This window comes from Schistocerca gregaria, chromosome X (genome assembly GCF_023897955.1).
Source record: "Schistocerca gregaria isolate iqSchGreg1 chromosome X, iqSchGreg1.2, whole genome shotgun sequence".
Classification (NCBI taxonomy): domain Eukaryota; kingdom Metazoa; phylum Arthropoda; class Insecta; order Orthoptera; family Acrididae; genus Schistocerca; species Schistocerca gregaria.
Genome location: NC_064931.1, coordinates 543,436,502 through 543,453,531, shown reverse-complemented (window position 1 = coordinate 543,453,531; position 17,030 = coordinate 543,436,502). Strand labels below are relative to the sequence as shown.

The following is a 17,030-nucleotide window of genomic DNA, read 5'->3' as shown; positions in this document are numbered from 1 at the left end:
TCATATGTACAGAATGTCCAACAGGTATAGATGTATTCATGTAACCATTGTGTAATAAAACAGCCTTTAAACTAGTTTTGGATGAATCAATAAGCAGCCTCCAGTCTTCCTTTTTGTATTCAATACCAAACTTATTCATCAGACCGGGAATGTCTGAGCATTACACTAAATCACCTTTTTGTTGAAATAACTTGAAAAATTGGTGTTCTCTCTTTTTATACGCGTATATGCTGGTTCCAGCTGCCAGTAAGTTCTTTTCTTTTAATCCAGAGCCAAGCAATTCAGCTTTTTCTTTCGTTAAGCCGAGATCCTTAACCAGATGGTTAAGCTCCCTCCATATCATAGGAACAGCAAATCTAAAGGCTTTTTTTCTCCTTTTTGGACCATTTTCTCAGATCTCCAACACACACATAACATACCTTATGCGGCACCTGAGATTTATCTTGATCACCAAGTTTAGAGCCAAAGTATGGCAGATAAACCTTTTTCACAAACTCTGTAATGTTTCTTTGGTGTTTTTTAATCACAAATTCACCACAAATATAACAAAAACTGTCAGCAGAGATTTTACAACCACGTTTAGACCTTGTACTGGAAACGGGAAAGTGAGTTTATGTTGACAGTAAACAAAACACCACCTATTAAAACAAAAATAGAATTGACCTTTGTTTGCCAGCAAATGTTTTTCAGCAGTGCTACCAATGCCATCTACATTAGTTACACCTTCTTTTTAAATTATTTTAAGTATATAAAAGCTTTTAAATTCTTTAAAAAATCGATTAATTTAATAAATTTAACTGTAAAATGTGAAGAAATGGTGGGTGATACAGTTTTTAAGTATCATATTTGTATTTCCCACCCTAAAAAACATAAGAATAAGGTATTTCCAGCAGAAAGTTTTTCCATCGTTGGTCTGTGTAATTTAGAATGTAATAGTGTTTTGTGTTTCATCTCTGCACCCAATGGCAGCTGCTGAAGACTTGTTGACTACAGACATGTTGCTATGCTTCTTGAACTCCCTCGTGTCTGTTCGGAAAACTGCCTTCAGGTCTGCAGACAAGCAACAGTGTCCCTGTGCATGTTCTTGTGTCCTTCCATCTGTCTGCCTGAAAAACTGAGGCAGTGTTCCCCATGACGAGTGAGATGTTGAGCTCAAGAGAATGAAAAGACATTAGTGTCATGCATTGTAGCTCTTAGGACTTTGTTTTCATGTAAAAGCATTACATTGTGGTCATGTGACAGTGTTGTTGTTCTTCCCTTTCATTATTAACTACCACACTGATTACTTGAAGTAATGTTTGTGTAGTATGCAATATTTATGATGAACATTTTAGCTGCCTTTTTAAATGGATGTACAGGGTGTCCATAAATTATCTTTACAAATTCAGAATTTAAGATCTTCAAAACTATACTAGATATTAAAAATATTTAACGTATGATAACTCGTAAAGTTTTGTTTCCTCATTGATACACATCAGTGTGTGCCATAACCTCTTAGGCAAGACATTGTGCACTGTTGAGCATCTCGTTTCCAACTCTGGCGGTCATATGCACAGGTTTTGTTGGACGCCTTGCAAATGCCTGCAACTCCTTGTCCACAATGGTGTCTGAAACAGATGGGCAGCTTGCCCCTGCTCCCCCCCCCCCCCCTTTTTATGGAGAACACTATCATTTTTTCATAAATAACATATGCCAAGCCCGAATAGTTGGTCAAGACAGTGGTTGCCTTCCATACTGTGTTCAAAAGTTACATTGCATTTGGACAACGGATGTTTTCTGTATGAGCAAGCCCCACACTGATCTATCTCTTGTGGTGTCCACATTTTATCTGTTTTTCAAGTTCAATTTTGTGTCAAAACTGTGTTACATGGAAGGTAAAAAATAAATAAATAAATAAATTGAGTTATCTTATCAATGCTGAAAACCATTTGTTAATATCTAGTATAGCTTTAAAGTTACTGAAGTCTTAAGTAGCAAAGACAATTTATGGACACCCATTATTTTAGTAACTTTTTCATATCTTAGGGAAATTTATTAAAAAAAAATTGAAATGTAAGTCCAAAAGGGCACTTGTCATGTGATATTTTGTGTGATGTAATATCTTGTATAGAGACTGTTTATTAACCTGACACGTTCCACATTATTACGAAGTGTTGTATTCATGATCTATGGAACAAGTACTAATCTAATCTAATCTTGTTTCATTGTTATGTATAGCTATGTTAACGAACAATCTAATTCATAATGAGATTCGCAGGAGAGCTCCTGTAAAGTTTGGAAGGTAGGAGACGAGATACTGGCAGAAGTAAAGGTGTGAGGACCAGGCGTGAGTCGTGCTTCGGTAGCTCAGATGGTAGAGCACTTGCCCGCGAAAGGCAAAGGTCCCGAGTTCGAGTCTCAGTCGAGCACACAGTTTTAATCTGCCAGGAAGTTTCATATCAAATTCATACCTAAAAATTTTGTATTTGTTACAATATATAGATTTATTGTCTATGCTCATTGTTGCAGAGTTGTTCCCTCATTATGTTGAAATGCATACTGTTTTTCTTCCATGTGTTAAATGTTAATTTATTATATACAGCTCAGTCGAAATCATCTGTGAGAGTTTCATTTGGTTTTTGTAACAGAAACTCTGGTGTGTAATCAGTGACTATCATATTGCTATGTTCAGCAAAGAGAGCTTTTCTCCACGTCTTGTACTGTCAGGAAAGTCATTGAATAGGTTAACAGAACTGGACCCAATACACTACTTTAAAGAACACGTGTGTGTGTGTGTGTGTGTGTGTGTGTGTGTGTGTGTGTGTGTGTGTGTGTTGCATCCTGTTTCCCAGGTAAAACTGGAACTACTTTTTTGTTATTCCTTGTACGCCAAGTGCTTCTAGTTTGTTTAATACTATTTTATGGTCAACAGTGTAAAGCCTTTGACAAGTCTTAGAATATGCGCAGAACACAGTCAATCGCCTCATTAACTTCAAGTAACACTTTCGTGAACTGTGTAAATGCATATATGGTCATGGAGGATGTATTACTGGGTACTCCACTGATGTAATGGTTAATCATCTGTTCCAGCTTGCTGTCTTTTAGCAAATAAAAGTTACTGACTCAAGTTCTTGTCTTAACTATTGATGTTTAATTGCCCACTGCTGTTGTTCGTAGACAGTAATTTTTCCTGCACTGATGTAAAATTTCAATAGTGGTTTTCCTTAAGTTAGGCAGTTCCTCATCATGCTGAGTCTCACTACATGTTGATTGATGATTGTTTACTGTGTGCAGAGTCTATAATGGGATGGTAATACTAGGTACGTCACATGTTCCGCTAAGGATTCACAAAGTGCTCAAAATTCAAGGATTACTCAATTTACCTAGTTTTAGAAAGTGCATGTTGTTGTTGTCGTTTTATGTGTACTTCAGGTGTTACTGTTAATATGTACTGTTTTTGGAGCTCCAAATGACTAGAACAGAGAGATTAAATCATAACACTGTTCTTCCAGGTATGTTCTGCATATTGAAGAGAACATTATGTATGAGAAAAGAGAAACTTTGCTTAAAATTATCGAGATAAATGACTTGAGGCAGATGACTCACCTCTACATTAAAATACAAAAATGTTCAGAAGATGAAGTGAAGAAGATTGTCACAGACAGAATAAACTTGCTGCAGGTGGGTGGGTCTATTTCATAAAATAAAAATGTTTATGGGTTATTTGCAGTGCCTTTTATATCTTGCATTTCTCCTTTGGAAAATGTGCTTAACCTTCTACTGAAGATTGCTGATTTTTTTGTAAAGAATATTTGGTCTAAACTTTCCTCTCAAATAGACGAGTGTATCTAGAGTGCACATTACTGTAACTGAAGGATTGTCGTAGACAGCTTCATGAAGTGACTGAACACTGCAGATCTTCTGAATTAACCCTGTTTAATATGAAAAAACTGTTTGAAGAATGTCTGCTAAATTTGTCGGTCTACCAGCAGAATAAAGTTGATTTATTCAGTTAGTTGTTAGTCTTCCTTCTTATGTTCTATGAGTCAGACTCTGTGAAGCTGTCAATTCAAAGACCTAATGAACATACTTTACTGAGAGAGTGTGATCTTCTATCACATAATGATGCCAGTCAATTATTTTAACCTCACTTTGAAGGAGATTTTTGATGGTAATGTAACTATGTCCTACTCACAAGGGCCCGCATCTCGTGGCCGTGCGGTAGCGTTCTCGCTGCCCATGCCCGGGTTCGATTCCCGGCGGTGTCAAGGATTTTCTCTGCCTCGTGATGGCTGGGTGTTGTGTGATGTCCTTAGGTTAGTTAGGTCTAAGTAGTTCTAAGTTCTAGGGGACTGATGACCATAGATGTTAAGTCCCATAGTGCTCAGAGCCATTTGAACCATTTACTCACAAGGAACTCCTTGAGTACAAGGTCACAATTAGTAAGGCTCATTTGAATGTGTTCTGTTAAAAATTATGACAGGAAAAATATTAACTGCTAATGACTCACCATGTGCAACGGGAGGGTGAGAGAAAATGAATGTCTGGGAGGTGCAGATATCAACCTTTATGGGATGTATGTAGTACACTGTACATTATTGAAGTTTAACAACCATGAAAAACAAATAAAAAATGTCATGTCACAGTGATCAAAAAGGTTCACACCATCAAGATCAAGGCTGAACTTGTACCGTACAGGACGTTCAGTTAGGTATCCATCCGTAAGAGTGTAGCTGCAGGTAGTGTGATAGTATTTTTTATAGGTATGGGAAAAATAAACGTCCAGAGGCTGAATTTGTCCATTGGTTCCAGGTGGTATGAATTGCAATGTCATGCACTTCTCAGGGGGAATAGTTTGCTCTAAAGGAGTAAGATTTTTGTAAGCAGACCAGGAATCTAACAAAAGCAATCTATTTTGACTAGCTGTTGGCAAGAAGCACTGCTCATATCATATTTGTAGTTCTTAGGCCCATCTTCCCCACTCTTGTTTGCTGTGACATAAATATTCCCTACTATCCTTGCAAAATCACGCACATGAGAAAGATTTGTAGGGAGCAACAGCACTTCCAGTTTCTCTCTGCACAGACAATTTAATATCCAGATTAACAATTCTCATAATTGCATACAAATGTGTTAAAGCATTGATGTTAGTTGCTCTTGATACAACTGTGTGCGTACCGAAGTACATGCCTGGACATCACATACGTATCATCAGACTTAGACACTGGAAGTTTCTGTTAATGCACTCAGTTTTCAGGGTATGTGGAGCAGGGTATTATACGTACAAAATAAATCTTCAAATGTGCATTCATTAGACTGGTGTTACTTTCTGGATGACTCTTTTATAAAAAGCAATATCACCTGCTTTCTTTTTGCCCCGTGTGGCTGTTTAAAACCTGGTGGAAAGTGCAATTGCTTTCTAGCAAACTTGGTATCTTGCAGCCTTTATTTTCTGTGAATACTTAAAACATCAAATATATAATGTGCTAATTTTCATGCACTTCTCAAAACAGCTACACATATGAATTTAGTTCTCCCTCTAAGTGCGTAAATACGTCCATTCTTGGTTGTGCTTGTGCACTAGAGTTACAAAATGGACTGGAGGACATCGCTTTTTTCTGGAAGTTCATAACTGCAGACATTACGTGAAATCTTAAAGAATGACACTAGCAAAACAACATCACAGGACCTATCTCAGATCCCCAAGAAATTCTGGTCATAGTCAGTGTTCACTTATTCCTAATAAATGAGGCAGGAATAGAAAAATGAAATGTCAAAACAAAATCTATGATGTATCTCCCTCCCTCGCCTCCTCTGGAACAATTGAGCTTGCCAAGGTGAGGTGTTTTGCATGCCTTAACAATACTGTAGGTGCAAGCACAACGTAAGTTATTTGCGGAGAGGCCAGACTAACATGTGGTTCCTGAAGAGTGACAGCAGCCTTTCCAGTACTAGCAGGGCCAATAATCTGCAATGTAGATTGACCTGGCCTTGTTACATTAGCCAACATGGTCTTGCTATCATGGTACTGCAAACAGCTAAAAGCAACCTTTCCTGAGGGCATACGGCTCTGTTGTATGATTTAATGGTGGTGCCATCCCCTTGAGTAAAATATTCCAATGTTGAAATAGCCCACCCTTTGGATCTCTGGGCGGTGACTAATCAGGAGGATAGCGTTATCAGGAAAAATAAAATTAGCATTCTACAGGTCACAGTGTTGAATGTTAGAAGCCATAATTGGGTAGGTACTTAAAAAGGGAATTGGATAGGTTGAAGTTGGATTTAGCGAGAAGTAGTGAGAATTAACGAAGTGCATTGACAGGAAGAACAGGACCTCTGGTAGGGTGAGTACTGGGTTACAAACACAAAATTAAATAGTTTAAATGCTGGAATAGGTCTGATAATGAACAAGGAAATAGGAATGTGGGTAAACTATTATGAACAACATGGTTATTGCATCATAGAAGGTAAGAACACCCATCATAATTTTAAAAGTTTATACGACAACTATCTCTACAGATGATTAAGAGATTGGAGAATGTATGATGTGACAAGAGAAATTACTCAGATAGTTAAGGGAGACAAAAATTTAATTCTTAAGGGCACCTGAAATTGATGGTAGGTAAATAAAGAGAAGGGAAAATAATATGAGAACATGGACTAGGGCAGCTTGAAAGGGGAAGCAGTTACAATTTGGTGCACAGCACAATTTCATCATTGCTAACACTTGATTTAAGTATTTTGAAAGAAAGTTGCACACTTAGAAGAGACCTGGGGACACCAGAAGGTTTCAGATAGAGTATGTAATGGAAAGACAGATTCCAAAACCAGATTTTATACTGCAAAACATTTCCAGGGGCATGTATGGGTTTTGGCCCATTATTTGTTAATAACTGCAGATTGAAAGTCAATATGAGTCATGGATAAATCTAAAGAACCAAAGTTTGTTGAGAATTCCAGAGGGAGCAGTAGAAATTGAGTCACTGAAATAGTAAAGAAGTGCAATAGAAATAGAAAGGATAGTTTTGAGAGATGAAATACTGAAGACTGACGAGAATCAAGTAGGCAGAAAGACAACTAGTAAAAATTCCTGAATACTGCAGGAAATATTGAATTTAACTGAATAAACTAGAAAATATACAAATGCAGCAAATGAAATAGGTGAAAGGGAATACAGAAGTCTAAAAATGATATTGACAAAAAGCACAAAATAGCAAAGCAAAAATGGATAGAGAGTAAATGCAAAGCTTTAGATGCATGCATGACTATGGGAAAAATAGATTTTGCATTTAGGAAAATATTAAAACCTTGGGAGAACAGTGTCAAGAACTCAAACGTCAAGCCAGTATTAATCAGAGGAGGGAAAGATGGAAGATGGAAGTTGGAAGGAATGTATAGAAGAGCTATACTAGGGAAACGAACGTGGAGCACAATATTGAATAAAAAGAAGAGGAAGTACACTCGTGCTCATAAATTAAAGATAATGCTGATACATGCTGAAACAACGCTCTGGTGGGCAGTTTGCGGGTTTAAGTCACTTTGGGCTATGACCATGTGGCGCATTTGACTAGCGGTCGTCGCACGCTGACACTGGCAGCAGTCCACGTACGCAGAGGTGTGTTGGTGCATTTCAGAGTACAGTGCAGCGAGTAAGTGTGCAGATGTTTTCAGACATGCTAATGGTGACTGTGTGTTGAAAATGGCTCAAAGAACACACATTGATGACGTTATGAGGGGTAGAATACCAGGGCGACTGGAGGCTGGTCAAACACAGCAGGTCATAGCACGGGCCATCCGTGTACCAGAAAGTGTGATCTCAAGATTATGGCAACGATTCCAGCAGACAGGAAATGTGTCCAGGTGCCACAGTATGGGACGTCCACAGTGTACAACACCACAAGGAGACTGATATCTCACCATCAGTGCCTGCAGACGGTCACGGACTACTGCAAGTAGCCTTGCTCGGGACTTTACTGCAGCCACTGGAACAGTTGTCTCCAGACACACAGTCTACAGACGACTGAACAGACATGGTTTATTTGCCCGGAGACCTGCAAGGTGCATTCCAGCATTCCAGCATTCCACTGACCCCTGGTCACAGGAGAGCCCATAAGGCCTGGTGTCAAGAACACGGTATACGGTCATTGGAACAGTGGTCCCAGGTTATGTTCATGGACGAGTCCAGGTGTAGTCTGAACAGAGATACTCTCCGGGTTTTCATCTGGAGTGAACCAGGAACCAGATACCAGCCCCTTAATTTACTTGAAAGGGACCTGTATGGATGTTGTGGTTTGATGGTGTGGGGTGGGATTATGATTGGTGCACGTACACTCCTGAATGTCTCTGACAGAGGAACTGTTAACAGGACAGGTGTATCGGGACGTCTTTTTGCACCAGTATGTCCGCCTTTACAGGGGTGCAGTGGGTCCCACCTTCCTCCTGATGGATGATAATGCATGGCCCCACCGAGCTGTCATCGTGGACTAGTACCTTGAAACAGAAGATGTCAGGAGAATGGAGTGGCCTGCCTGTTCTCCGGATCTAAACCCCATCAAGCACATTTGGGATGCTCTCGGTCGATGTGTCGCTGCATGTCTTAAAGCTCCTAGTACACTTCAGGAGCTCCAACAGCCACTGGTGCAAGAATGGGAGCCATACCCCAGCAGCTGCTCGACCACCTGATCCAGAGTACGCCAACCCGTTGTGCGGCCTGTGTACGTGTGCCTATGCTATTAATGCCAGTTTTGTGTAGTGCCACATTGTGTGGCACCACTTTCTGAAATTATCCATAATTTATGAGCATGAGTGTAGATTAAGATAGGAGACATGATACAGTGAGAAGGTTGTGACAAAACACTGAAAGATCTAAGTCAAAAAAGTGCACCTGGGGTAGACGACATTCTTTCAGAATTATTGAGATCCTGGTGAGATCAAACCACAACAAATCTATTCCACCTGATATGAAAGATATGAATCAAGTAAAATACCCACAGACTGCTGAAGAATGTCATAATTATTATTCGAAAAGCAGCAGAGATTAACACTTGTTAATATTACAGAGCTGTCTGTTTAATAAGTTACAGCTGCAAAATACTGACATGAATTACTTACGGAAGAATAATAGAAGCTTCTATAGAGGAAGATCAGTTTGTCTTTCTGAAAAATGGAGAAATGGCATGATGCAATGCTACTTGAGACACAGGCAACAAATGTGGCAGGTCGCGTGTGTAAAACTTATCTGCACACCCCCCCCCCCCTCAATCTCCCAGACACACACACACACACACACACACACACACACACACACACACACACACACACACACACACGTACGTTTTTGAGAAAGCTACCACTAATTTTTCATCATATACGTGGGCTGTAAATGCATTTATTCCTGAAATCGAGGAAAGAAACTTCTGACTGCCACTTACGTGTGCGTAAGGTAAATGCTGTGGGCATAGTGACAGACATCTTGATGCGGAACAGAGAACTTGTTTGGTTCCCAAATGCATACTACAGGCCCACTTCTCCCTGTTATGAAATTGGTAGAAGTAACACAGTTACAGTAAATCAATAAGGAAAAATTAACCAGTAGACAAATAATTTTTTCAGATAATTTGGATTATGAATTAAAAATTTAATCACGGTCATCTTACAGTGGCTCTTTCCTCACTCTGTTACATCTCCTCAGTTTCCTTCGAAGAACTAGGTGGATGGTAATTATCGTATGAACATTTGAAGCAAATTTAGCACTGACACCAAGAACATTTAATGACTGCAGGCATCATATAACTACATCATTCCTGAAGAGTCAGTGAAAAAGACTAGCTTTTCATTTAAAAATATTTCTTTTTCAGCAGTTAATTTTGGTGCATAGCATCTACATATTAACAATACCTGAAAAATTGTTGCTCAAAGCTGATCTCGAATTACATTGTGAATCATTATTGCCTCTATGCAGTTGTGCAATTGCTGATGGTTTCCAGAAGCAGATTACAATTTTTAAACATTGAAGAAAAGTTTGTAACTGCCAAATAGACATTAGATGGCTGGTACACAGGTGTGCAGTTTGGCAGCATTACTTCTACCATGCAAGCCAGTTAACCCTCGACATATATAAACCTGCTGTCATAAATGTCAGTATTAGTTTGTCCATCATAGGAATGCTGTATCAGACAAAACTTGTAATGGCAATGTATGGTTTTAAAATATTCTCAAAGATATGTTTTGTGAATTGAAATTGTTGGTTTTCTGGAGCAAGTGACATAAACATTTTTTTTACGAGTGTTCGCGATTGCTCTCTACTATACCTGTTAGTTTCTTATGAGTACTGGAAAACTTTAGCCAACAATTTTCCAGATGGTGTGATGGAATATTGTGCTATGTGTGAATGTGTTATTTCATGTATACTACCAACTCCAACAAGAGTTCGTTTTTTTCCTTTATGTGAAAACATGTGTTAAATACATGTCTCTGCAGCTGTCTTACTCAAAATTTTTGCCATATACGTCCTATTCAGCACCTTGGGACAAGGGCCAGATAAGGAAACCAGTGGCTTGTGGACAGTGATGAGGAGGAACCTCACCCCAGACAGGAAAACATGGAACTTTTTAACCCCGAAAATAACAGAAAGAACCTCCTTTTCCACCTGCGAATAATTACGCTGTGTAACAGAAAGCATCTTCGATGTGTAAGCAGTTAGCTGTTCAGTGCCGTCCGGGTTCCAATGGGACAGGATGACACAAATTCTGTGCTGGGATTTGTAACAGACCAAGGTGAAAGACATACCTGGCATAAAGGAAGCTAGTCAGGAAGCAGAACACAAATGCTGTTGAGTGTGTGGAAAACCCATTGGCAATCCGCAGACCAGACAAAGTTAACATACTTCTGCTGAAGCCAGTTAAGAGACAGACAGACAGACAGATATGAATGGCCTGAGGAATGAAATGAGCATAATATGAAATCTTTCCTAATAGAGACTGTAACTCCTTAAGTCTCTTGATTGGCCTTGATGTAGTTGTCCGTGGGAACAAGACCATCTTCACTAAGCACACTACCCAAAGAAAACACACCTTAGCGGAGAAAAAACTGTACTTTCCCAGCTTTCCCAGGAGGCATTGAAAAACTGGCTGAACGTTTCATAAATGCTCTTCCTGAGTAGGGCCTATGATGCAGATGCCGTCAAGATAATGGATGCAGCAGGAAATGTCCTGAATCAACTGCTCCAAATACTGTTGGTAGACTTCTAGCATATATGAGATTCCAACAGAAAGTGATCAAACTGGTAAAGTCCAAAGGTGGTGTTGAGGACCAGGAAAGTCAGAGAATTGGTGACCAGTGGCAACTGCAGGTAAATGGTGCACAAGTTGATGTGGGGAAAAATACTGTCTAGGAAAATACTGGCTACCCCCGATCCTCCCACCCTCCTGATAACTTAACCAACAACTCTGTTTGCCACGGAATGGAGTATGAATCTGGGACAGATTGCATGTTGACCATCTGTTTAAAGTTGTTGGGCTTCTGATTGCCACCAAAGGGTTGGCCCATTGATGTGATGAAATAGGAAAAATAACTTCCTGAGCCTGCCAATGCTGCAACTCAGCCTTCACATCACTGCAGATAGTGAAGGGAATGGGCAGGGACAATAAAATTCGGATATAATGTACACATGTTGTTGATGCGATATAATGTTGTAACATTAGAAGCCAGGGTTGCCTGATGTGGAATAGTTTATTTGTAAATATTCTGTGTAAACCTATACTTTGTTTCTGTGTACTTGTTCAGGCTGTATTCTGCCTCCGGGGACACAACATGGGAGTGGGACGGAACGGCAGCCGGGTACTTGCCTGAAGGAGGGCAGTGAGGCATTGACAGCAGTCTGCAGCGGGTCCAGGATGGGCCACGTTCACTTCCCACCTGGCGTACCGGGGTCCGGGCAAGGCGTACGCTATGAGAGGTGTGGAAGCGCTGAAACAGTGTTAGGGACAGCGGCAGGTGTTGCCATCCGGCAAGCACCACTAGCGGCAAGTTTAGGAACGATGACCAGGAGGGCGTGGGTTTGAGTCCGGTCCTGTCTTGGGAGCAGCAATGGCCGAGAGCCACGGGTGACCAGTACAACCACCTTCGTCCCATGGTTGGACAAAGCAGGTCAAACGGGGTGGAGGGCGGCAGTGAGGACCAGGGTCTGTTGCAGTCTCCGAATTCGCGGGCAGCTAAGTGATGCCAGACCTGCCACCTCAGTGGACAGCGAGACGGCCTTGATGACAGCAGTAGCAGTGTCGGTAGTCCAGGAGTGCTGAGACAGCCGGCCTTGCGGAACAGCACGTGGGCGGCTCGTCGACATTACACTTCTGTAAACTAGCTGAATAAGGGAATACTTCTGAATACTGCTGTATCACTCTGCACTGCCTCTTGACGCTATTGAACTTCCTCAGCCTCCTGATGAAATACGGTGTGGTGGGTCCCGGCTTCAGCTCGACCCTCTGGGGTCCCAGGTTTGACCATCGACGGTCCACAGTATAAGTTAATTAGGCTAGCTGTCGCGCCTTTGTCTACATAAAATTTGACTGACTCCTCATCCAGTGTCAACCTCATCAAAATCTGCCGGGTCAACACATACAGACCATTAGAGGCAGTCCCAGAGTTGAGTGAAAACAGCAGAGCATCCAAAGACTGATTCATGGCACATTGACTGTCGCAGACAGTTGATAAATGACCTAGCTGCCTGCATACCCCAAACATGGCCTCCAGTGTGGCAAACAAGTAACAAATGACAACTGGGGCAAGACTTGCCTCAGCCAATGAGCAGAAGAAGAATGGCATCAAGGACCCGAAAAACGCAGCTGGTGGAAATTGTGACACTGCCGATAGTGCAAACCCACCGAGCTCAGCATTAGTGAGGATGGTCAGCAAACAAGTATGGTCAGCAATGCTTGGCAACTTGTTGGGAAGCGAGGCCACTTGGGTTATTGTGTGTGGCACTGGGTGTTGGTTACTGTGCACATCCAATTGCACCCCCTGCCAATTGTAAGAAAGGATGTGCTGCTATTGTAAGCTCATGTGATTCCACAATTTGAGTGTTTGTTAAAGAAGGGTTGGACATGGCCAACATCATAGTCTCAGCTGGGTCGGGAACTAACCCAACAATCACATCCTGAATAAGAGGTAGCACATTTTGGACACTCAAAATGACACTTGCATGAGAGGCCCTGAAAATCGGTGATCCAGGCCACAGACGGCTACCAAGGGTGCTTGTGATGTTGGTTAAACTCTAGTAGTGCTCCCACCACATGTTTGATGGCCAAAATACTGCATAAGCACCTGACAAACTTATCAAAGGGAAGTGTCTCGGGTTCAATGGAGGGCTTCAAATTTTGGACAACTTCGTGTAAACCTGCACTGCTAGACAATGTAAGGCACCCTTGTCAACATGATCAACTATACACATTACCTGGCATTGTAGCAAGAACAAGTGCAGGTAATTCTCTCGCCTTTCTTTCAACTCACTGAAACTGGCAAACTGTGTTGCGGGTTGCAAGGGCAGTGCAGAAAATGGAACAGTGGGTGCCTCCCCTCCCCTCCCCTCCCCTCCCCTCCCCTCCCCCACCATATCCCCACTGGCAAAGGTGTAAAACAAGTCCGCATTTTGGGTTATCAGTGGCTGCTGCTACTGCAGTTACAGCTACAGCTGTTGCTGCTTCTTCTGAAGGTGTAACTGTTCCTGCCAGCATTGCAGAAATCCTGGGTACATGATGGGCCAAGTGAACACTAGGTAAAGGGAAAAGAAAATGTAGGGGTGTCAGACACATGAGAATGTCCTTCGTTGTCGCTTTGTGTTTGCACAGGCATGACAATGCCGCTTCTCTACAGTCTGCACAGATACTTCACAAGCTGACAGGGGCTCGATGTTGAACAGGGAATAGAACCTCCTAAAGTAATAAACTCACTGTGTGACTCCGAACGCATGTAGAGGTGAACACATGTAGAACTCAGAATGCGGCTGGTGAGGACGGTTAAGGCCAAGCACTCAGCACAACACGTACCACAATATGCTAGGTATGGTCTGCGGTGGTCGAACTCATAGTAAACACTGGCCTGCCCGGCCTGCTGTCACCTGCAGGTAAACACTTCCACTGGCTGGTCTTCCCGTGCTATATGTTGTGTGCACCTGCCAGGCTAACCATGCCAGCTCATATGCCTCCATTGTGATGTCCACTGCTAGGGATACTAAAATAACATTTAGAGATTGAGAGAGAGATTTTGACAATGATGAATGGAATACTATCTTTAAAATTATGGTGGTATATAGGGGTAAAATACTGGGAGCAAAAGGTTAACTACAGCTATTGGAATTAAGACATAAAAAGGAAGCAGTAGCTGAAAAGTGAGTAAGACAAGGTTCTAGCTTACCCTCACTGGTAGTCAATGTGTACATGGAGCAAGCAGTAAGAGAAACAAAGGAGTAATTTGGAAAGGGGACTGAAGTTTACAGAGAAGAAATCCAAACTTTGATGTTTGCTGACATCATTGTAATTCTGTCAGTCAGCCAAGAACTTTGAACATGAATTGAAAGGAGTGGGTAGTGTCTTGAAAAGATGTTATAAGATCACCAGCCATAAAAGTAAAACAAGGGTAGTCTAATCTAATTGAGTGATCCTCAAATAATTAGTTTAGAAAAATACACATGAGAAGTAGTTGAATGGATTTGCTATATGGGTAGCAAAATAATTCATGGTAGCCGAAGTAGGGAGGATAGAAGAAAACTGGAACTAATTTGAAAGGTCTTCCTTAAGAAGAGAGATTTGTTAACATCTAGAATAAATTGAAGTGTAAGGGAGTCTTTTTTCTGAGCATATTTGTCTGTAGTGTAGCCATTTATTGGAGTGAAATGTGGAGGATAAAAATTTCAGACAGCAAGAGAATAGAATCTCTTGAAATATGGTGCTACAGAAGAATGTTTAGGATTATTTAGTGATGTGGGATAACTAATATAGAGGTACTGCAGAGAATTAGGGAGAAACAAAATTTATGGCAATACATGACTAAAAGAAGTCTCGGGCCTTTGTTCCACTTGAACGTGGGGTGAGCCGTGGCACTATGGATTTGGCAATTTTGGTATCAGAGGGTGACCGGATGTTCTTCCTGTCACCACCCCATACCTGCCAGGATGGAATTAGTGTACTCCAGCTGTCTGCGTCTAGTGTAAGCCATGAAATAGTGTGAACATATTCAAATGTCTGCAAGTCTTGTAAATGAGGCAGGACATGGGGACCAGCCCGGTATTCACCTAGTGTGAGGTGTAAAACTGCCTAAAAACCACATCCAGGCTGGCCAGCACAGCACTCATCGTTAATCATCTAGTCATCCTCCCTGTAGGCAAGGGCTCCGCCACTGCTGTGATGGATTGCAGTGGCTGCCTGACAGATCGCTTCCACCACCTGCCTGACTCCTCCATCTACAAACTCTGTCATAGTGATCCCAGCCCAAAAGTTCAACATAACTTCCAGTCTTCACTGGCATCCTTGGGGCTTGTTGCAGAATCTCTCCCCTAAGTCCATCTCTCTCCTCGCCCCAACGGCACACCATACACCTGGCTTCTCCGCAAAATCCGTGAACCTGATAGTCCTGGACACCCGATTGTGGCTCCACCATTCTCACCCCTTTGCCTCCTGAGCCTCTAGTTGTCACTGTTGATGCCATTTTACTGTACGACAACATACCTCACATTCATGGCCTTGCTGCTATCGAACATTAACTCTCCCTATGTCTTTCAGACTCCACACCCCACATTCCTAGTACACCTTACCAACTATATCCTGCACAAAGATAAAAAAATTCCATAGCACAGAAATGGGCACCTGCACGAAACCCTTCTATGCACTATTTCTATGGGCTAGGGAACCTATATACCCTTCCTATCTGTTTCAGGTTAATTGATGATTTGCAGCCTCAACATATTTTGTTCCCTCCGCATCACCTTATTCTCGTCACCTTATTCTCATTAACCCAACATGCCACCTCTCCAACGGCTCCATCCACACCACTATCCACATTAACCCCACTAGCCAACAATAGTACCTGTATTTTGACAGCTGCCATCCCTTCCACACCAAAAAATCCCTCCCATACATTCTGGCCACCAAGTGACAAGAACTCCCTTTCCCCCTGCGGGTCCGGGAAGAATAGGCCTGAGGGCCTCAGGTATTCCTGCCTGGCATAAGAGGCGACTAAAATGATTCTCATGTTTCAGCCTTCATGTGATGGTCCCCTGTATGTTTTGACCTTCATTTTTAAAATTTTTCCCAAATAGCGATCCAATTTGGGAAGGGCGCTTTACAGGGTGCATCATGTCCATTGAACATTGAGATCTTTAACCCACTTTCTCGGCTGTTGCATTGCAGTCCCGCTCGTTCTCCATCTCTTTGGCAAGGACACCTTCCTGGGTGTGTTTCCCACCATGCACTATGCAATGTCACTTTCTGTGTCGATGATGACTGTGGACTTCTTTGCACCTCATATCCAGCATGGTAGCCAGTCCATTGTGGTGGGGCCGCAATGTACCCTGTTGGTTGTAGCCCTCTGACAACACAGGGATCGCTCTGCTGATGTCTGTGCCGTTAACTCCCCATGTAGACCAAGGAGTAGATGCCCGTCAACCTGGGGCATTGGGACTCCCGGCAATGGCCATCCTGCCTGGTGGTTTTGCTGCGGCTGGGTGGCGCCCATGGAGAGAGCACCTGGTCGGAGTGGGTGGCATCAGGGCGGATGACACACCATGAAATGTAGTACATCATCTCTTGCTGGTGGTCTGCCGCCAGCAGTCTCTAAGCAGGCAAAGTCTAACTTTAATGCTAAGAAATATGATCCCAAGTCGTTCCCCTCCCTGGCCACACCATGGAGGAATTCCAGGCTAAGGATGGCAGTGAAGCTTATTCACCCCAGTACCTCATATGTAACAGTTCATGGGGAATCATTAATGTCCAGGAAGCCTCAGTCTTTTGTGGAGCATTTGGAGGACAAATTTGGGGAGGTGGAGGGCTTGTCCAAAATGT

At 42.1% G+C, this 17,030-nt stretch overlaps 1 protein-coding gene across 2 annotated transcripts in view; it reads left to right on the top strand.

Annotated features, from left to right (window-relative positions):
- Window positions 1–17,030, top strand: part of LOC126299236 (spindle assembly abnormal protein 6 homolog) — a 232,667-nt gene that overhangs the window by 49,901 nt on the left and 165,736 nt on the right. For both annotated transcript variants that reach the window (XM_049991022.1, XM_049991023.1), the window contains one exon: window positions 3,492–3,660. In XM_049991022.1, coding sequence (XP_049846979.1) covers window positions 3,492–3,660 — 169 coding nt within the window. The remainder of the gene's footprint in view (window positions 1–3,491; window positions 3,661–17,030) is intronic.